The sequence below is a fragment of the Hydra viridissima genome, unplaced genomic scaffold, assembly GCF_058129835.1.
Source record: "Hydra viridissima isolate aposymbiotic clone 2 unplaced genomic scaffold, HvirCarnegie_v1 scaffold_4, whole genome shotgun sequence".
Taxonomy (NCBI): Eukaryota; Metazoa; Cnidaria; class Hydrozoa; order Anthoathecata; family Hydridae; genus Hydra; species Hydra viridissima.
The window spans coordinates 12607874-12629522 of record NW_028324303.1 but is presented as its reverse complement, the minus strand read 5'-3'; the positions used below and the strand labels follow the sequence as shown (position 1 = coordinate 12629522).

The 21649-nt window shown below is 28.2% G+C and overlaps 2 protein-coding genes across 9 annotated transcripts; both read left to right on the top strand.

Moving 5' to 3' along the window:
* The first annotated feature begins 7197 nt into the window (after positions 1 to 7197).
* On the top strand, positions 7198 to 11160 carry LOC145183075 (cytochrome c oxidase assembly protein COX20, mitochondrial-like). 8 transcript variants are annotated; one of them, XR_016452071.1, is made up of 5 exons: positions 7199 to 7552; positions 7889 to 7991; positions 10300 to 10382; positions 10486 to 10549; positions 10862 to 10936. XR_016452071.1 is itself a non-coding variant. In XM_090086084.1 (5 exons), the coding sequence occupies exons 3-5, from the start codon at positions 10271 to 10273 to the stop codon at positions 10971 to 10973; spliced, it is 288 nt and encodes a 95-aa protein (XP_089942210.1). In that variant the 5' UTR covers positions 7999 to 9269; positions 9426 to 10109; positions 10267 to 10270; the 3' UTR covers positions 10974 to 11160. The 8 variants fall into 8 exon arrangements, 7 of the variants coding, with proteins under 7 accessions (XP_089942213.1, XP_089942207.1, XP_089942209.1 ...); XM_090086084.1 differs by lacking the exons at positions 7199 to 7552; positions 7889 to 7991 and adding exons at positions 7999 to 9269; positions 9426 to 10109 and having other exon boundaries at positions 10267 to 10382; positions 10862 to 11160; XM_090086081.1 differs by lacking the exon at positions 10300 to 10382 and having other exon boundaries at positions 7253 to 7552; positions 10862 to 11160.
* A 3402-nt stretch (positions 11161 to 14562) lies between these two features.
* Positions 14563 to 21470, top strand: LOC145182596 (sorting nexin-32-like). Its single transcript, XM_090085076.1, has 16 exons — positions 14563 to 14849; positions 15338 to 15385; positions 15482 to 15589; positions 15821 to 15931; positions 17116 to 17182; positions 17325 to 17379; positions 17574 to 17697; positions 17863 to 17961; positions 18367 to 18422; positions 18647 to 18772; positions 18996 to 19035; positions 19544 to 19726; positions 19932 to 19995; positions 20119 to 20168; positions 20288 to 20323; positions 21260 to 21470. The coding sequence occupies exons 1-16, from the start codon at positions 14844 to 14846 to the stop codon at positions 21308 to 21310; spliced, it is 1224 nt and encodes a 407-aa protein (XP_089941202.1). The 5' UTR covers positions 14563 to 14843; the 3' UTR covers positions 21311 to 21470.
* The last annotated feature ends 179 nt before the right edge of the window (positions 21471 to 21649 follow it).

Sequence of the window (21649 nt, the reverse complement as noted above, 5' to 3'; positions counted from 1 at the left end):
TCCAGGAAACGCACTTAATCAACTCATGTCGTAAATAGAAGTATTTCGTGAGATTATACAAATGATTCATTGCTTGTAAAAATGATTCATTTGCAGACGCGTTTAAATTTGTTTAGTCTTAATGATTTTATTTACTGGCAGTATTGATAGATTACAGATAATTTTGATGTTCCAAATTTCAAAAAACATTTAAATCAAAATGCTTTTGTAATATAATATAATATTGTATAATATGATGTAAAATTACAACGCAATCCAACATTTTTAATGCAATTTAACATTTTATTTTTCTTCATGGAGGCTTGTTTTTCTTACCATAACAGAATTAACGTCGAATCGGTAAATAGTTATTGATGAATAAGCTATACACCCATCTGATGATTTTTCTATGCTGGTGTATATTGATATCTTTAAAATGTAAAAGAAAAGAGCATCCCCCTTTTTTTATAGTTTAATAAATGTTTGTTAAAAGATAAAGCTATGTCTCTCAGTATAAAAGATGGCATCCTTTAATAAATAAATGCAGCAAAACTTGAGTATTTTTTTGATATCCTTGCATTGCTTCTTTATTTTTTCAGTGATACAGAGCTAAAGTAAATATTTATACATATTTTCAATATTGCAGGATATTATTAAGCCAGACTTTGAATCAAATTTCGTATACTACTTTAAAAAAGAAAACATTTTCAGAAGGAGCTCAACCAAACAGAAGGTTGTTTACAAAATAGTTTCAGTGCTCTACAAACAAAAATGAAATTCAGTAAGAAACTTTGAAATATTCGAATAATTTGAGTGTTCATAAATGTTTATTATTCGAAAATGCGAGAGAAGGGGGGGGGGGGTTGTTCTAACATCATAAATATACGATACTAAACACAAGTTTTTAAGTCGACATTGTTTATAATATTTACAGTATAATAAACCCAGAGTTATGTTTAATGATCAGTTTTCTTTTTTTTTTAATGTAGAAATACAATATTTAAACAATTGAAAAAGCTACTTTGAAGGATATATATAGCCAATACAAAATATATAAATAACCAATATAAAGTTACATTAGTCCAATATCAACAAATAGGTTTTTCGCACTATTTATGGTGTTACCACACCCCTGGCTCTTGTTTAAACTGCCGAAAGTGAAAATTTTTAATTTGGGGCGATGTTAATTGTAGAAGATCAACCTCGTCACCAGTAAAATTTTTTCATTTTAAGATTAATACGCAAATCTAAAAAAGTAAATATGTTTGGTTACATCATAATAGAAAGCCCTGTTTATTTTTTATCCATTTTCCCTCGTCATTTATTCAATATTTTAAGTTTTATAAATTCCTTCCTTCTGACTGGTTTTTCTTATTTACTAGTTAGAATAAAAAAATATTTGATGTAACTGATAAAATTGAATAATCATTTTCGCTGTTTATAGGATGTTTAGGATGAAAACTCTTATCAGGAGGGGGTTAACATGAATAAAATGTTTGGATGTTACTTAATTTAACTCGATTACTTAAAAATGCTAATTTCTATAAAACATAGCGTAATTAAATCAACTGTTAATAGTTATAAAACATAGCGTAATTAAATCAACTGTTAATAGTTATATTACAATAACTATTATTTTCTTAGTTAATGCAGTACAACCTATTTATTGCTCTAAAGCTGGCTAAAATTTGTATCACCTGTTAAGTAAAATGTTAAAAATAAGGTTTTAGTGATCCGGAAACTCGATCTACGAAGACAATTTCATCACTTTGACAATGTAATGGCAAAGTTGATATATTTAACTAGACGAAGTGGATATCCCAAAAAAAATTTTAATGAATTCTTGATTGTCAGTCACAAAGTTGTAAAACTGTTAATATTTGTTTAGTAAATATTTGTAAGTTACTACTTATAAATTATATTATATAATTAAAGATTAATAAGTTAATTTTAAATATCTGAACAGGCTTAAGTGGATCTTGGATCAAGTCTTTTTTTGTCCAAAACTGCTAACTTTGCGTTTATTTTTTGGGTTTTTTTTTATATATATATACTTTACATTACGTTTTTTTTTTCTTTTTCTTTTTCACACATTTTCAAATGCGTACTTTTTGTTTTTAATTCTCTTCGTAAAAAGCTTTTCTTAGTAAATAACTTGTTTGGCTTGCTTACAAATTTTCCGCGTTGCCGCTCTACAAAAAGAGAAATAACTTGGATATCACAAAGTTAAATCTGCGATGTCCAAATAATAATTCTATAGTAAAGCGGGTCATCACAATCCTCTTCTTCTTTTTTTTTGAAAAACAAAACTATGTGAGATTTATGAATTGGTACGATGAAAAAATACAAATTTCAAAATATTTTTGTTCCCACCCCAAAAGGGTGCACAATCCACCCAAACTTTAATATCACTATATATACATTTTCCAGTGGTATTAATGTTACACAATTAGCTGATTGTGTAATATTTAGCACTCTACCCCAAAATTATGAAGATTTGAAACATTGTCGAATCAAAATTTTTAAATTAACCTAAGAATTAACCTGAAGTTAGACATACACGCTAATTATGATAATTATGCCAATGGGATTTAAAACTTGCAGAAAGGTGGATAATTCCTCATTTTGACAGACTTCTACATTTTGACCAGCAAAAAATCCTACAAGCACAGACCTTATTACATCCTATCATTAAGTACAAACAAATGAAGATTCAAAAGGCGAAGAATCATGTACTGCTCATGAATGTTGCAGAAATATTCTCCTACAAAAGGAGCAGATGGTATTTTCTTAACAGTATGTAGATGATTCGCCAAGAAACAATAAGAAACGATAAGAAATGATTTTTTTTTTTTTTTTGCCAAAAGAAAAAACCTTTTGATGGAATATTTGTTACATGCCGATGTAATTGGTAAGATAACAGAACAGAAACAGAAATTACAAAAGTATTACTAAAGTGTTAATGAAAGAGTAGGACACATTGTTGAATAAAATTTAGCGAAAATATAGGCTCAGACAACATGACCACAACACCTGCCTTAAAAAAAACTGAAACTCAAGCAAAACAGCTTTTTGTAAGACAGCTATAGTGAGTGACAATAATTACTAGCATCCAATATTGCAAAAAAGAGATGGAGTTCACGGGTGAATGTGATTTCAGAGTGCACTGGTGAACAAGATTTTTCTTGTCAAATATGTTTGTTTGACAGGAAATATTTTGAACAGCAACGTGTTTGTATAAGATCAAAGTAGTTAGAATCTGAAATTGAAAAATTATGATGTAATAACTTTGATGAACAAAAAGACAATACAAGTACTAGAAAATAGATTGTTTAACACCGGATAATGGAGATTGCAACATAACAGCTTGCTAATAAGGTTCTGGATAGTAAACTAACAATAATTCCGTTAAAAAAATACCAAGAGCATTTAACCATATTCATGACAGCATCATTAACGAATTAAATTCAAACCAAAGGTATCTTTACGATGTAAGTCTTCCTTTTTAATCAACAAAACCAATACGTGTTTCGGCTGGAAACATGTACAGTCTTTGGTAGAGAAAACATTATTCTGCTGGAAACATCTATGGTCCTTCAGTGGAGAAAGTTCTATAGTTGTGTGTTTTGACAGAAAGACCCAACAAGGAATTTGTTGACTCAATTACAATCATTAAATCTTATACTCCAGAATGGTTTTATTAAAGTCACATTCTTTGATAATAAAATATAGCTGATATTTTCCGGTGTCCAAAGTAATTAAAATTATTGATGTAAAATGTAAAAAAATCACAATACAAGTTTTAAAGCAAAATTTATACTTCGCCTCCCTAGAAAATTTTACATTTAATTATAAATTATACATGACGAAAGAAAGAACGTAAAAAGTGTGTCAATTCAAACGATTAATAAGGCAAAAATTTTAAACTTTCCACGACACTAAATCTCTGAGTCAAAGATTTCTGTGAGTTAACTAATTAACTTCGACATTGAAGAAGCCTATCTCTACAACTAAATCATTCAATTCAAGTATTGATTAAAACCTAATCTATTAAAACTTAATGATTACACTGTTTTTTTAATACACTGCCTCGTACCATCGTTTAATGACTTTAGAAAGTCATTGACTTAGAAACTATGTTGAGCTACAAAAAACATTACACAAAAGAACCATTAAAGTTTAACCATTCTATCATTACGTGCAATATCCGTTAAAGTGTTTTAAGTTGCGAAATATCACTGGAAAAATGAGAAAGCAATCAAAATAAACAAGCAGTATAAAAAATTACGTAGTAAAAAGTTCCACCATGAAAGATTTTTATGTCTTTTTTGCTTCTTTAAACTTCTGAGGGTGAATTTTGAATGAACACCTATTTTTTTACAATAGACTTTTACACGCCATTTTAATCGAAATGAAAGATAAAAACCAAATTTTTAAAACCATATTAGATATTTTAATTACTAGACAAAGACTTTAATAGCTTAGTAAAAAGTATTCGTCACCATGACCTATTTCAAATACGCGACCTTATTTGTTGCGTTTTCCGGAAAAATTAAGAGGCCAGTTTTTTTACGGCTTACGTTTAAAAAGCTTGGGCTCTTGGTAATGTTTACGCTATGTTTGCAATGTAAATATTTTATTCAAAGTTTTATCAAAATGGTTAAACGATAATCGTTTTATATTTGTGGGTGTATATTATGCAATACAGGATTTTTAGCTAATGGATTACCTGCTTCAGTTCATTCTATTAACGTACGGAATCCTGAAATAAGTATTCATATAACTAAATAATTTATCAACATGATATTGAAAACGATCTTACATATTCCAAAAATTACTTAAAATCTCTAATGGAAATAAAAAAAAAAGGTCTGCTTTTTTTTTGTTAAAGAAAAAATCAATGGAACTTTTGCAACAGGATAATATCTAATTACAATGGATGCCCCATTATAAATCAATATTATAAAGTATATATATATATTTTTTTTCATTATTACTATTTATCAATTTCGTCTTTTTCAAAAATTCTTTTACCAGATCTTTCCTTAGATTTAGTAAAAGAAATGATTTTATTTGTGCTTAAACTTTATCACCGATTAAAAAACACACAAATACTTGTTTTTATTTTCATTAGAAAAGTTTTAATGTTTGGTAACAGATTGTAGCATCTTGGTATTTAGCAATCTAAATGCCTATTTCAGATTTCCATGTGTTGCTGGAATAAACTGAAGTAGACAATCAGTTAGCAATGTAAGCATAATGTAATATAAAATAAACAAGAACAAAGTTTATCACATTTTTATATTCAATTATTCCAACAAAAAAAAAGTACAATCCAAACAAGAAAAGCTAGAAACATTTGAAGAGCTTTACCAACAAGCATCTTTTTTTCATCAGTTTTAGGTAACAAGCATCCGTTTTAATAAAACTTTAAATATAACAACTATAATTTAATTAAAAAAGTATGAAAAAGAGGTTTTTAAAAAGCTTTACCTAAAGCAGTAAAAAAACTGGCCTCTTATTTTATATGAAAATAGTTCATGTTATTTTATACCAAGTTCATCTTCTTCCAGATGCAAGTTTTGATTTTACTATTTAGAGAAAAGACATTTATCGATACCTGAGAAGATTTTCTTCAAATGGTAGTGATATCAATGCAATTACATAACTATTTTAAAAAACAATATTTACTTCCAAAGACTGATTTTTTTGCTGGGTGGTAAATTGATCTTAGTGACGTATTTATCCATTATAATAGTTATAACATAAAAAAAAGATGTTGCAACTTACTCCGCTCAGGGGCAAGTTGCAACTGTAAACGGGATAAGTTGCACAATACTTTAAAAGTATAAGCCTAGCAAAATCTCAGAAGTATTGTTAATTAGTCTGTAATTTAAACTGTTTCACATAAATTTAAAATTCAAGAAAAAAATTCCGATCTATCTATCTAACTATCTATATATATTTATCTATCTATCTATCTATCTATCTATCTATCTATCTATCTATCTATCTATCTATCTATCTATCTATCTATCTATATATATATATATATATATATATATATATATATATATATATATATATATATATATATATATATATATATATATATATATATATATATATATACATATATATATACATATATATATATACATATATATATATATATATATATACATATATATATACATATATATATACATATATATAAATTATGAAATTATGTCAAATATTTTAAGAAACTTAAAAAGAAATTTTTGTTAAAAATTTTTTTGTAAACAATTTCGTAGATTATTGTAATAAAACCGTCCGTTATTGTTAAGAATAAATAGAAAAATGCGTAAGATTAATCAAGCTCACAGTTTTACTGTCTTTTAATTTTCCCCGAAGAGATTTGCTGCAGCATCCCAGCATGCACCCCAGAGGCATCATGATCACTCTAATCAATCTATAATGCTATTTGCCTTAAATGAATCTGTTTTTTTTGTTTTTTTTTAGCTTTTTGTAATTGAAAAAGATTTTTTTACTTCTTGTAAATTTTAAGTTTTTATAAATAATAGTTTACAGTAAAACCAAAAAAAAACTTTGAAAATGCAAGTTTGAATCTTATATGAAAAAAATTCAAATAACTCCAATTCTTATTTTATTTCTATAACTTTATAGCTGAATAGTCATTATAGCTTCAAAACATTATAGCTATATAGATACATAACATTATAGCTATATTCGCTAATTATTCTGAATCTATGACTCTACAAAATGCCTCTCAAATCTTCCTGTGAAGGGTTTATAGCTAGCACAAAAAATCTGTATTTGAGCGTGGTAGATGTCCTGACTTTGATTGACTATTTTTGGCACTTTTAATGATGACAAGCAGCTCGTGGATTATTTGGTAACGCAGTTAAAATTCTAATCTTTGACTCGGAGCTTTTTACGCATACTCATATGATTATGATGGTACTCATATGATGGGTAGGAAGCTCAAGAAGTATTTAAAAACAAAAAAAACAAAAAAAAACTAAGAAATGCAATCGTTAACTACAAGAAAGTGCGAAAGAAAAGAACCCAATTTGGATTTAAGTATTACACTGTTATTGTTTATTATTGTCTTTCCGACCATTTATTGCCATTTTTACAAAAGAAAGTGTATATAAAGCTTAAAATAAATACTCTATTTGGTGTCTTGTTATTATTAAACGACGATAGATGACTTATTTTTAGAATTGATATGTAGTACAAAATATATTAGACCCAAAAATTACCGATGAAAATAGTTTTATCTAAAAAAACAGCATTCTGGCCTGATTTTGATTTGTTCACCATTTTGGACACAGACATTTCTGAAAGTAACATAAAAATTAACGTCGCTTCCATTTTATTAGTGAATGGCGTATTACTTCTTCAACACGCAACAGTAATATAAATATCCTGATAAATATACGGTGTTCACACCCGAAACTTACCTATTCAATACATCTTGTCTATTTATACTTACAGTTGATTAAGATAAATGGAATGGGCAAAATGTGATGCGAAAGAGGAAACCAAAGACGCTCTTAATGATAAGGTATACAAATATTAAACTATAAATGTTTATACCTCTACTTATGCGTAATTATATTTAGGGACATTAAAGTAATTATAAATATGACAGCAGTTGTGTTAAGGTCAGATACTTATTAATACTCCAATGGGAGCGATAAAATAAGTACTGAAGTAGGTACATCTAATAATTTTTTAAATAGAAATATTAGTGATAATTTTGGTTGTTTCTTTACCGCATCATGTACAGTGAAATAGAGTTTAGTATTATAATTGTTTATTTTGTTGCAGCTAAATTAGGAGTTTGTGTTTACCTATGTATCTACCTTTGTATCTTAAATTTGTATATCTTGTAATTCAGTTAAGCGTTAAAAGGTTTTTAAAGACACCATGCGCAGCTGAATCCTTAATTAATGGTATTCAAGGTAGCCTTGGTCTGGGCTTTGGATCATTTATTTACTTAAGTAATTTACTAAAGCTATAGTTTTTTTTGTTTTTGTTTTCCAAGTTTGTTTTTATTTTTTGTTATGTTCATGTGTTTTTTAATCATTTTTAATTATATTTAATGAAAGGCTATAAATCATCTACACTGTAGCTAAATCATGCACTGTAAATAAGGGTTAGGGGTATGTGTAGATTATTTTTTAGAGCACAGTTTCAAAAAAGGTTGGTGTTATTTTTTTTAGAGCTTGGAAAACCCTACAAGCCTTGAGCATTAACATAGCAGAAATATATTTTGAGGTCAATCTAATAAAATAAGCTCTAAAATATTTAGATGTAAAATTGTTGTTAGTTTCTAAGTATTCAATTAGTTAATATTTATCTAATTACTCTATTCAGTTTAATATTTAGCAGATAATCAAACATCTTGAATGTGTTAATCAATGATTAGTACTAGTTGGGGTGATTAGTACTGGATGGTATGACCCTGAATTCTTCCTACTTAGAGATTCACATATTTTTACCAGATGAGATCTGTAATTGTGGCTTCCTTCTCTTGAAATCAACTTAGAGATTCACAAATTTTTACAAAATGAGATCTGTGATTGTGGGTTTCCTTGATTTATTTTGAATAGCTAATTGGAGGGTATGAGTTTAGCAGTGCTGAAGATTTATTATCTTTACATCTCTTGTGACTGCCTGAAAAGTTTTGAAGTCATTTTTTTCTTTTCTTCCTCAACTGTGCCAAAGCTTTATTTGAAAAGTTGTTATTTTCTACTTCTTCATTATCTCTTTCATCTGAATTAGCACTCTCATCATAATCTTGCCAATATGTTGTTCATCCTTATCGTAATTCATTCCAAACCCATGCACTGTTTTTGCCATTTTAGGTGAGTGCTTTTTTAGCTGTCTGTAATGCTTCATAGCAAAAATTGAAATTTTTTAGTTATTAGCCTCATGTCATAAAAGTTTTAAAGTATAAATACCAATTTTTATAGTATAAGTACCAGTTCAAAAAAATAAATCATGGCTAAAAACAAGTTTAAAAAATTTTGTTTGAATATTTTTTTTTAAAAAAAAAAAAAAATCATCATGGAAAGAAACTGATTTTCAAGAAATTCTGTGGTTTCTGTGGTTGTATGCATCAAGGAGTACTTTATATCAATTATTGAATTTCCTGGAGCAAAAAAAACTTGGGCTCATTTAAAAGTTGACAACAGAACAGCATAAGTAACCATCAAGGCAACATATCAAAGATCAAAAGGGTGTTTAACCATTGAAAAAGGTGGTTGCAAAAAAAGGTAGCTAGAAGGCTTAGTATAAGCCTTTAGTATGCATTCAAGATACTTAAAAAATACATGAGAGGCAGGTGTTTAAAAAGGCAACTGTATAGAAAAATATGTTGAAAAGATGTTTTAAGGCTATAGGTTTTATTTATTTAATATTATTTTCTTTAGTGAGAAAATCTCCTTCTGGAAATGACAAATTCTATTCAGAAGATATCTCTAGTAAAGAAAAGAGTAAATTCAAAGCAACATGAGCCAAAAATACTGGTCTTGATAGCAATTTTGTGCAAATCTTTTTTTTTTTTCAAATGCTGTTTGGTAAACAAGCAAGAAACCTATGTTGAGCAATTTTTATAAAATGCCTTGGCTCCATTTATTCCTTAGCATTAAAGACAGTATGAATACATAGTTTAGTCAAGTCATTATGTCAATTCCATTCTCAACTAATTTCAAACTTCAATTTTCTGCTTTATACTCAAACCTATAATCTTACAAAAATAAGCATACATAAAAAAAAGCCTCTAAGTGTTCCAAGCTCTGCTCTTTTTTTATTATATATGCTGTTTGTGTGTGTGTGTGTGTGTGTGTGTGCGCGCTTTAAATTGCTTCCTTTTTTTTGCTGATTTTACTATTCATTAAAAGTTGTCAAATTTGCAATATTGCAACAATGTTTTCATTTTTTTATTTGAAATATACTTAAATATGTTAAAAAAGAATTTTTGATAGTTTGCTTATTATAATTAAATGTTAAAAAATTTTAGTGATTCAACTATTTTAGGTTAAATAAAAAACACTTCACTCATAATATTTACATTTTTATCCATGTTTTAAGAATTTCTCACAGAAATTTGATTGGTAAATAGTTTTAAAGTTTCTTAGAGGATTTATTTATAATCAAATGTCACAGTAATGTTTTTTTGTTTTTTTTAAATTAAGCATGAGTTCTTGAAAAAAGTTTTTTTAGTAATTTTCTATAAAAAAAAAAAAAGCACACTTGCAATGTCTATTATAGGGAAATGAAGAAAACTTGCAATGTCTATTATAGGGAAATGAAGAAAACTTGCAATGTCTATTATAGGGAAATGAAGAAAAACATGACAGAGGAAAATGTCTTCACAATTATCAAAAGTTAAATTTAATGACTTAGAATATCTTGATTAGAAATTTTAACTAATGTTTACTTTATGGAGAAACTTATAAAATTTAGTTAGATTATAAAAATCTTTATTAGGGAATGTTAAACGAGCTTGTGATGTTGGTGTTGTCTCGTGGGCAATAATTTCAATAGGATCATGGTAATGAAAAAATTTCCCTTTTTTTTTTTTTTTTTTTGTGATAACACATTGTTTTACTTTACAGTTTTTGGGGTGTAAATTATTTTATTGTTTGAAACTTAAGTATGTTGGTAAAAGTATAGTAACCTATATTAAGTTGTCTAAGCAGAGGATCGAGTTGGCTTAAAACGTTTTATTTAGAATCAGTCAGGGCTAAAGTTTGGTGTAGGACTAAACTTAGCCTTAGCTAATGACAACTTTTATGTAAAAAAAATTTAAACTCATTTTAAACTAAGCACTTACCCTTTCTTTTTTAATGTTAATTTTTTTTAGGCTGTATTGCTATGAAAACCATGTTAGAATTATAAATATGATGCAGATATTAGCAATGAAACAGAAGCAAAAAGTTAATACCACTAAGACAAATTCCAATGAGGAAAACTAATCCAACTCTAAAACTAATACTCTGGGTAAATTCTCAAAAGTATGGCTGACAAAGATCCTAGCAATATTAATACTTGGCAGTTAATATTTATTACGGAAAACCTTTCTGGATTATATTCTTTTTGATTTTGCCTTTTATATTTTTATGTATTGTAATGTATTGTAAATATATTGTTAAGTATTTTGAACTATCAGGTTCTTTTTACAGTTCCCCCCACAAACACTCGCGCAATTAAATTGCCAAGATTAATTTACGTCTTGTTAATACCGTTTATCATTTTTATTGAGATCATGAAATTCGTTATTTAAAAGAATTAGCCTTTTACTAATGAAATACGATTAAAGCTGTCACTTGTACATAGCGGTTGCTGGGCAAAGATTTAAATCAAATATCTTTTTATTTTAAAACATTTTTAGTTGATGCACCTTGCTTTTTTATCAGTTATACATTTTATAGTAGTAAATAAAATTAAGACACGTAAGCTGCTTCTGAGTTACAAGCTTGCAGGTTTGAAAGCTCACTTTCAACTCATTTGAAAGTTTTTGAACTTTAGCTTAGTGTTTTTTTATTGCTTCCAAAAGAAAACATTGTTTTTTTTATTTTTTGTTTGTTTGGATTATTGTTCTTGTGTAGTTGATTATCATTCTAAATCATTTAAAGCGTTTTTGTTGTGGTAACAATCTTTAAAGAAGTTCTTTATCTAAAGTAATAACTGGGTTTTTAGATTTCAAAAGATTTCAAGTACCTTTATAGCTTCATATAATTACTTGCTGATAGTTGATGAATGACTTGTTAAGTTAGTAAAAAAGAAGGTAACTTTTTTGAAGTTAGAAATTTACAAACACCACAACAAAGCGTTTCTGCTCCATACTTTATAAACTCCGAAGCTGTGATTGCCAAAATCTTTTAAAACTCTGATAAAGCCTTTTCGTAATTGCTCAGCTTTCTAACAGATGATTGAGCTGAGCATATGTTCCAGCTTGAACAACTTTTTTTTTTCGTCTTAAATTTGATATTAAAACTCAGATCTGTTCAAAATACATTTTTACTGGGGAGTTAAAAGCAAATTTTCTTTTTTTCTTTTTTTTAATTGAAACAAAAATTCTGTTATAGAAGGTTCTTCAGAATTATTTTCAAATTTATCACAGCCCAGGTCCTCGTTGAATTTCTTTATTTCTCTCATCATTGTCAACACTATCTTTTGCTTACTAATAATATTTCTTCATTAATAAAATTTACCATTTCAAGGTTAAGAATACTTTTATTTGTGAGAACAATGCTCGTGCAACGACGTGCTTTCATTTAAAGACGTGTTTTCATGTCACGCATTTTCATGTTACGACTCGTTTTTATTGAAGTATAGTTGTCTAAAGTTAAACTAAAGATGGTTTTAATTTAACATAGAACGCATATTTCAAATCCTTCAACTTGGCTTTGACAACATCTTTGATATGATTGGCATGCATAAAGGCATGATTGGTGATTTATGTCAAACTTCTTTATCAGTCGTTTGACATAAGTCGAGTTTAAAATAATTTATATATTTAGACATACAAAGTTTAGAGTCCATCAAAATGCAAGCTGCAACTATTTTGCTTACACTATTGTTTCAACGAAATATGTTGTGTATTAATATTATTTAAGAAAAATGCACTTATGCAAAAAAACTTATTTTTTAAAAAATAAAAAAATTACTCACAAATATAAACTTAAAGTAAACTGGTGTAAGAGTGAATGAGTAAAAAAAAAAAAGTGAATGGTTTTGCAATATTGTTTCTTTTGCATTTATTTTCGTTCAAAAAAACCTTAATTTTGTTCTTACAAAACTTTCAAGTTTTCTTGAAGAAGGAAAAGTTTATACAGGGTGACCAGAAAAAACGGAGACAAAATTTAATATGTCCTGATAATAAAGTTTTTTACGATATCCAATTAATTTTATTGGTTTTCGGATTCTCCATGTTTTTATGTTTCGTATATATATGTTCTTAGTTTGATATCTCTAAAATATATTTTTAGAATGTCAAATAAACGTAGTGCAATTTTGGAGTTGTTTCGTAAAGGAATGCGTCAATATGATATTGTTCGCTTGCTTAATGTGCATAAGCAAACTGTGTCCAAGGCCGTCAATTGTTTCATGGAGCTCGTCCACGATGGTCGCCGTCCAGGAAGTGGTAGAAGACGCACCATCAACACGTCCGCCAACCGCCAGATCATCAGGAAGCGAGTCAAGCGAAATTCGAGGGTCTCCATGCGAAAAATCGCCCATTAAACCAGAATGAAACGTGAATCGGTGCAACAAATGGCAATAAGGGAGCTTAGCCTCATGCCTTACAAGCTCCAAAAAGTTCAATTGCTCACCGATGAAAACAAACGTGTGCGGCTCCAGAGATGTCGCCAAATCAAGAGTCGGGCCGCTGCTCAGCGATGGGAGCGCATCCTGTTCACGGACGAGAAGCTGTTCACCGTCGAGCAGGCGCACAACCACCAAAAAGACAGGAACTGGTCCGCTGAGGCTCCCGGCACGTCGGCCATTGTCGAACACCGCCAAAATCTGCAGAATCTGTACTAGCGCTAAGACCCCCCTCGTTTTTGTGGATCAAGGAGTCAAAATCAACCGAGAAGTCTACCGACGCGACATTCTCGAGACTGTGGTACTTCCGTGGGGCCAAAAGCACTTCGGCGATGTGAGTTGGACGTTCCAACAGGACTCTGCCCCTGTTCACAAGGCGAAAACAACTCAATACTGGTGTTGGACCCACTTCGGAATGGCCGCCCTACTCGCCGGATATCAACCCGATGGATTACAGCGTGTGGTCAATTTTGGAGGCCAGGGCCTGTGCTACACGCCACATAGGTTTGGAATTGCTGAAGCAATCGCTGCGCCGGGAATGGGATCGATTGTCGCCAGAAGACCTGCGGCCCATCGCTGAAATTTTCAAGACGCGTTTGGGCTTATGTATCGCCGCGGGAGGAGGCCACTTTGAAACCGGCTGAGTATATTTTTGCGGAAGGTCCATGTTGTTATTCATCGTTGTTTTACTTAATTTTTGTTGGTTTAATAAAAAATGGTTAAAAATGTTTGTCTCCGTTTTTTCTGGTCACCTTGTATTTAAAATTAAAAATGTTAAAAAAAGTTGTCGATTAGAAAGTTTAAAAGAAGTTATTTGATTGATACTATAAAACCAATTTATTACCCAAATAGATATGAAAATTGTGTCTAAAACATTTTCTGTAAATTAATTGTTGTGATAGTAAATTGATTTGAATTTACAGTAAATTAGCTTAGTCAAAACGGTAAGTTTTCTTCACAGATGTAGAAACAGTAAAATTGATTGTAGATATCACTTCTACTGCCCTTAGTTTAGAAAACAAACAACTTAAAAATGAAAACTTTTTTTTTATCAGAGAAGTTCATTCAAAGTTTCTAAAACTTAGTTTCGAAAAATGTTATTTAAGTTTGTTTTGAAATTTTTTTTCAGAATTGATTTTAATAAATAAACGTGCTAAGTAGATGTAAAATTCGTTCCACTTGTGCAATCTTCCCTGTAAGGTAATGCTTTTCTCGTCGGGGCAAACTCGTCATACTTTTTTGTCGGAGCAATTTTGTCGGGGTTATTTGTCAAGCAATTTTGTTATTGGGTTTTTTTGTATGAGCACTCAATCCTTGGTATTCACTTTTGTGTGAAAACCTTTACCAAGCGTAGGTGTTTTTTAGTAAGTAAGGGTACACGTTCGGCAAAATTCTCATCGCAATTTTGTGTCTGTCATCAGCACCTAAGTCAAATAACTTTTCAGGTTTCATATCTCAGTACTGCACTTGATAGGGAAAGAACTCAATCAAGCTGTTTAGCTGCAATATATGTTTCAATCATGATGGTAAATTTTTTGGTTATAATAGTTTAGTAAATAAATATTTTAAGTTGTAGCAACCTAAAAGCAGTTTTTTTTTTACCTAGAGGAAAATAGCATGGTAAGATTGACTGACGCTAGCATTTATTTTTAGAGACAGAAACAAAGAAGATTTAACATTTTTAATGCATTTGTCTACAATTAGAATAGATGTTTTTATGACCTAAACAATTAACATTATAGATACTACTACAGTACAAACAACTTATTGTGTATATTTAGTTTACCTAGTAAAGTCTTAATTGAGTAGTATGTGCCTATCTAGTTATAGTTATGTGTAACTTAATATTAGGAGCAATAACCATTATGAAAAATCAAGTAAATGACTAAAGGTTTATTTGTTTTTGTACTTTCTTTTTTCCTAGTGCTTATACAAGCTAAAACTTGTTAAAGAATTTTAAAATGTATCTTTGAGGAGTGTCTTATATTACAATAAATCTAAAATCGTTTTTTAGGATGATGTAGATGAGCAGAATCTTTTAGAGGATGATGAAAAAAAAGAGGTAGTGCTGAAACATTTGTTAGTGGTGAATTCTTTATCCTATTCTTCAAACCTGGTGATAACTTCAGTATTTATTATTTTCATTTTTTTGTTTTAGCGAACAGGAAGTGCTAAATCAATTGATTTGAGTGACAGTTCATTACTAGTGGATATATCTGACGCATTAAGTGAAAGGGAAAAAGTCAAATTTACTGTGCACACAAAGGTTATATTATGGTTTATTAATTGGATATATAAAGGATTAGTTCAGTAGTTGATAATAATGATGAATGTAGATGTCATCACATTTTTTTTTTTTAGAGAGGTTTATGATTATTGCAATAAATCTTAACTTATGATTATTGCAATTAATCTTAACTTATGATTATTGCAATAAATCTTAACTTAGGAAAATTGAGTCCAAATTGTAAAATAAATTTTTGTAGTTTATATTTAGACTATGTTACCAGAATTTCAAGGGACAGAATTTTCTGTCATTCGTGAACATGAAGAGTTCATTTGGCTGCATGATAGATATGTTGAAAATGAAGATTATGCTGGCATTGTTGTAAGTTTTCATACTAAGTAATATTTAAATTAAATTTAGTATTTTTATAAAGGCAATTTTTTAGTCTGCATGCTTTATTAGTATCATAGTATTTTTGCTTGTTTTACATTATACAGGTATGATTTTAGTTAGTTGTGGCAATTAACATTAAATAGCAATTTATTTGGAGTAATCAGATTAGGGTACCATAGTAAATGCATTGGAAATGAAGCTTCTAGTTGTGCTAGCCTATAAACTTAAAATTGATTAAAAAATCTGCTGAAATCATCACTGACTTATCAATTCAATTGATATACTCTATAAATGAAAGTATAAGGAATCTATTGTCATATGATTTTTGATACAGCATCAAGTGCTGGGTATGTGACTGCCATACAGGCTTGCCTAGGTTGTGTACTTCTTTGGTAAGCTTAAAGTTTTCATATCAAAGAAGTAGTCGCCTTGTGTTTAACAGAGATTTACATGTGCATTACTCACAATGAAATCATTGTTAAAAAATATAGGTGAAGTAGTGAGTTTTAATTGTTAACTTCATTTTGATGGCAAGATACCTAAATGAACTCTAATTCCTTCATTGATTACTAAGTTAAAAAAACCTTTGCAGTATTTTCTTAGCTTAGTGATTGGGAAAGAAAGAAATTAGAAACAAGTTTTTTGCAAATATTTTTTTAAAAAGGTTTTTCATTGCTCGTCCTTTACTCTCTGTTCACTATATGTGTATGAGAGATCTTCAGTTAGTTCTTGATCCATCAACAACAAAGGTGTTTAAAACCTTGAGGTTTTGGTTTAAAATTCAAATGCATTAGAAGATCCAAGATTATGTTAGATCATCAAGGAGTAAATAATCTAGTTTAGATAATCCAACTTGGATAGGTCAGGTAATTTTCAATACTGAAAAATTTTTATCAGGCACCTGTAAGGTACTTGAGTTTACTTTAACTAGTTCTAAACAGCTGATCTACCATGCTTTACTCAGATGTACCCAGCTACATTACTGATATTATTTCCATTCAACAGTCTGGTCTGGACAGTATTAATTCTGATGTGCTTGTTTTAAATTAATTTGTATCACTTTTATGTAATTAGGTCGTGTTTTTAAGATTTTTTCAATTAACATGTATGATTACACTTTAAAAAGCTGTTTACAAAATGTAAAAAAAATATAAGAAAAAGAGTTTCTCTAGATTCCTCCTCCACCTCCAAGACCAGATTTTGATGCAAGTCGTGAAAAATTACAAAAGCTAAGTGAAGGTAATTAATATAAACTTAAAAAGTTATAACATTTTAAAGAATTAAAAAATTTTAAGTTGTGATAATAAGTAAGTTTTTAGATAAATCAAATTTAAAGCTTTTAAAGCATTTTATGTTTCAACATTATTTTTATTTTTTATAGGTGAAGGTACAATGACAAAAGAAGAGTTTCAAAAAATGAAACAAGAACTCGAAGCGTAAGTTTTATCGGTTTTCATTATTTAGTGAGAATATTTTACTTGGCAATCAATAGTTGTGGGACACATGAAAAAAAAAAAAAAAACTAAATGCCTTGAATTGCTCATTTATAAAATTAATTTATTGTGCTAAAGTTTCTGCTAAAAAATATCAGAGATTTTAAGCTCACATTTTTCTTTTTAATTTTCTCTAGAGAGTACCTTGCCACATTCAAAAAGACAGTAGCAATGCATGAGGTCTTCCTTACAAGACTGGCAGCACACCCTGTGTTACGCAATGACCACAACTATCGAGTGTTTCTTGAATACAAAGAAGATGTTAGTTTTTCCTCTAAGTAGTTGGCTGTTTGAAAAATTAAAAAATTAATTCTATTGATTTTTTAATTTTTCAAACAACAAACTAATTTTTATTGATTTATTTTTATATTCTCAAGATTTTATTTTCTATGCTGTTTAGAAAAGTATATATTTTGACATTTTTAGCTAAGTGTTCGAGGCAGAAATACAAAAGATTTTTTTAAAGGTATTGCAAAAGGTATTGCAAAAGGAGTTGACGAAAAACTGTTATTGTCTGGACAAAAGGTAACTTGTATTTATGACCTATACCAATAAGTATGCTTTTCCTTTTTACCCATCCACAGTGATTTGCTTATTTACACATTCTTAGGGGTTGTAAAGTGAAGTTAAAAAAAAAAGTTATTAAAAGTTTGTGGTTTGTTTACAAGTTTTAGTATTTTTATTTATAAACCTAGTTGTTAAACATTAATTTACATAATTGATATTCTGGATTGATGTTAGTTGTTTTTTTATTGGTTTATAATTTAATTGTTTTTCTAGTCTATTTCTTTTTAATTTAGGTTTTTTCAGTGCTTCTTTTTTTTTTTAGGTTTGATAAAGCATTTCTATTATTCTCTTGCTTAGATAATTGATTTGATTCCTTTTTTGTTGTTGTTGTTGTTGTTGATTTTATTTCTTCAATTTTTTTAGGATATTGATGAATATTTTGAAAATGAAAAAAAATTTCAAGTGGACTTTTATAACAGGTATTATATTTTGAAGCCAGTTTTAAGTTGGAGCTCAGAAATAGATATCAACTTTAAACACATATATGATAAAATTATATTTGAGGTTTTTTTTGTTTTTAAAACATTATCTTTTATAAATAGCTTTAGTAAAATTTATATTTGATTTTTTACTTTTAGATATTTAAAAGTTTATATTTTATGAATTTTTTTATTGTAATTGAATTTAAAATTGATACAATTAGGATTAAAGATGCTGCTTCAAAGTGTGACAAAATGACAAGTACTCATAAAAAGATGGCAGATGCCATAATTAAAATAGCTGCTGATTTAGGAGAAATGGGAACAAGCGAAAATTCAAGTCTGCACTTGTAAGTTCATAAGTATAATTTTCCCATGTTTGTTATTGTTTATCAATATTTGATTTATTTCCACAAGAAAATTAATTTTAATGTAGTAAAATAAAAATGTATGCAAAAAAAGTATGACAACTTTGAGCAATAACTTTTTTTTAAAATAATATGGCAGCAGTTGTTACAGTTGTTTTAACAGATGAAACTGTTCATAGTAATTTATTTACCCTTTTTTCATTAGAGTTTTAACAAAAGCATCAGAATCACTTGAAAAGTTAAGGGTATGGACCTTCATTATTCAAAAATGTAATCATTCTGTTAATTTTTCTCTATGTGAAGAATAATTTTTGATTCAATCACATCATTCCTCAATAAGTAAAATATAATTATCTGGGATTTGATTCTACCATATCATAGTTTCATCTTGTTAAGCTTTTACTTTTTTTTTTTTTTACATTTCTTTAATTAACTTATAAAAGTGAACTTGAAATTAACTAGATAGTTTTGAATCTTCTCAAATAACTGATCAGTGCATCTAAAATAATAAAAATATTTGGTACAGAAAAAACTTGACACAATTTTGTCCAGGAGAGTATTGAGTAAGTTCCTAGAATAAAACAATCTTAACATACATTTAATGTTAAATATTCTATTTTTTCTCTGTACATAATGCAGATATAAAATAATATCTATCATCTAACTTAATCTTTGTATCAGCAAATTAAAAAATAACTTTTGAGTTATACCTCAGTTGTGTAATGTAAAAAATAAAAAAGTTCTCTATTATAGAAACTTGAAGGACGTATGGCAACAGATGAAGATTTAAAGTTAGGTGATTTACTCAAGTATCATATGAGGGACACTGAGGCTGCTAAAGGACTTCTATATAGGCGTATGAGGAGTCTTGCAAACTTAGAGAATGCTAATAAAAATTTAGACAAGGCCAGAGCTAAAAGTAAAGATGTTATTGCTGTAAGTATTGACATACCTTATAATTTTTTTAAAATTAACTCAAGTAAATTTTAAAATTAAAATTTTTTTAAAATTAACTTAATGTAAAATTAAAACAAGTAAATTTTACATTAAGTTATTACTTGAGTGTGTTGAAGTGTTTTAATAAAAAAAAAATTTTTTAACACTTGCTCTGGTTTTTAAAAGAGACACTTTTGTGCATTAGGCTACATCAGCACAACAAACAGCCAATGACAAGTTTGAATCTTTATCTGGTACTGCAAAAACAGGTTCAAAGAATTTTGTTTTTAGAAATATTTTTTTTATGAGTAACTATTTAAATTGTTTTATATAATATTATTTTTGTTGAATGGAGTTCATACACTCTTTCAATGTTTTATGTCATTTTGTAGAACTGGCTGATCTCAAGAAGAAAAAAGTTTCCCATTTTAAGAAAAATCTTGTGAGATGTTTTTCCTTGTTTTATGTGTTTTTTAACTATCTATTATTGGCTGTAAATAGATAAATATTAGTACGTATGTGTATTTTGTTATAATGTTTTTGTTATAAAATCTTTTTCAGGTAGAATTAGCTGATCTAGAGCTGAAGCATGCAAAGGTAACAATTCACATGATGAACTTTTATGTTCTTATTACTAAAACCAAGTACTTAAGAAGACTGAATCCATCCTTATCAATGTCATCTTAATGATGAATGCAATACATCATCAATAGATTTTGGAAGTGACACAGATACTGATTTTTAAACAGTTTCTTTGTTAAAGCTACAGTTGAATGCACTAAACTAGCTTAATGATATCAAGTTTAAATGTTTTAAAAATCAAGAGAATCCAAATTAGCGTAATTTGAATGTATTTTTATAAAATATTTTTTTATGAATTAAAAAGATCTTAATGATTATATATGCTATAATCAACAAAAAAACTTCATGAACCACCTTTTAATTATTAATTGTTAATAATAATTGCTGAGAATATATGTATTTACATTTTCTTAAATTATCTTTACTCATGGTTTCTTAATGTATGTGTAGTTGCACTATCCTAAAATCCAAGTAATTAAATGTTCCTTAAAATAAATTATTTTTCTGAATGTATAATGAAAGTTTCAACTACATTTTTAGGATAACCCAAACATACTTTAATAACCAACAAAATATTTATGCAATTAGTAATATAGATTTAACAAATAATACCTGTCAAGGTGTTATTTGTGATAACACTAAAAGAATTTTAGTTATTCATATTTTATCTAAAAAAGTCTTTTCACATTTATTTTCTTGTTATAAAATATGTTATGCTGAAAAGTTTACATATCTTGTCTAAGTCAGTTTTAAAAAAAAAGTCAAGTTCTTGAAAAAGTTCAATTTGAGAGTCCTCTAAATTTATTAAACCTCTTAAATTGAATTTTTTTCAAGAATTTGATTTTTTTACAGACGAGGTATATAAACTTTTTATTGTTATTTTGAGATTTTTTATAAATGTAATTTTTTTATAAATTAAACTTAAAAGTTGATTTTTTTTTTTTAAATTAGGCTCAAGTAACACTGCTCAACAACACTTTGACTTCACTACGAGAAATGTGATGGAAGCTTTTATTTATTACCATTTTTTTATATATATATATTATCTTGTTTTAGTATTATTTTTAATTATTCGAAAATTTTTTAGTCCTATTAAAATGCCTAATTGTTATTCATATGCTATTAGAGAGTGTTCATTTTTTTAAAGCTAGTTACAATCAAGATTCAACTATTATTTTCTATCCCTTTCTTCAAACAAGCTTTGCGTTTCTGTTGATGTTAAACATAAAAATAGTGTTATATATTGTATTATTCATGGATAAAGTGTGTTTTATATATTTCCTTTTAATTTGAATACTTTTTAAATATCTTATTTTCATCTTGTGTTTGGTTGTTAACAAG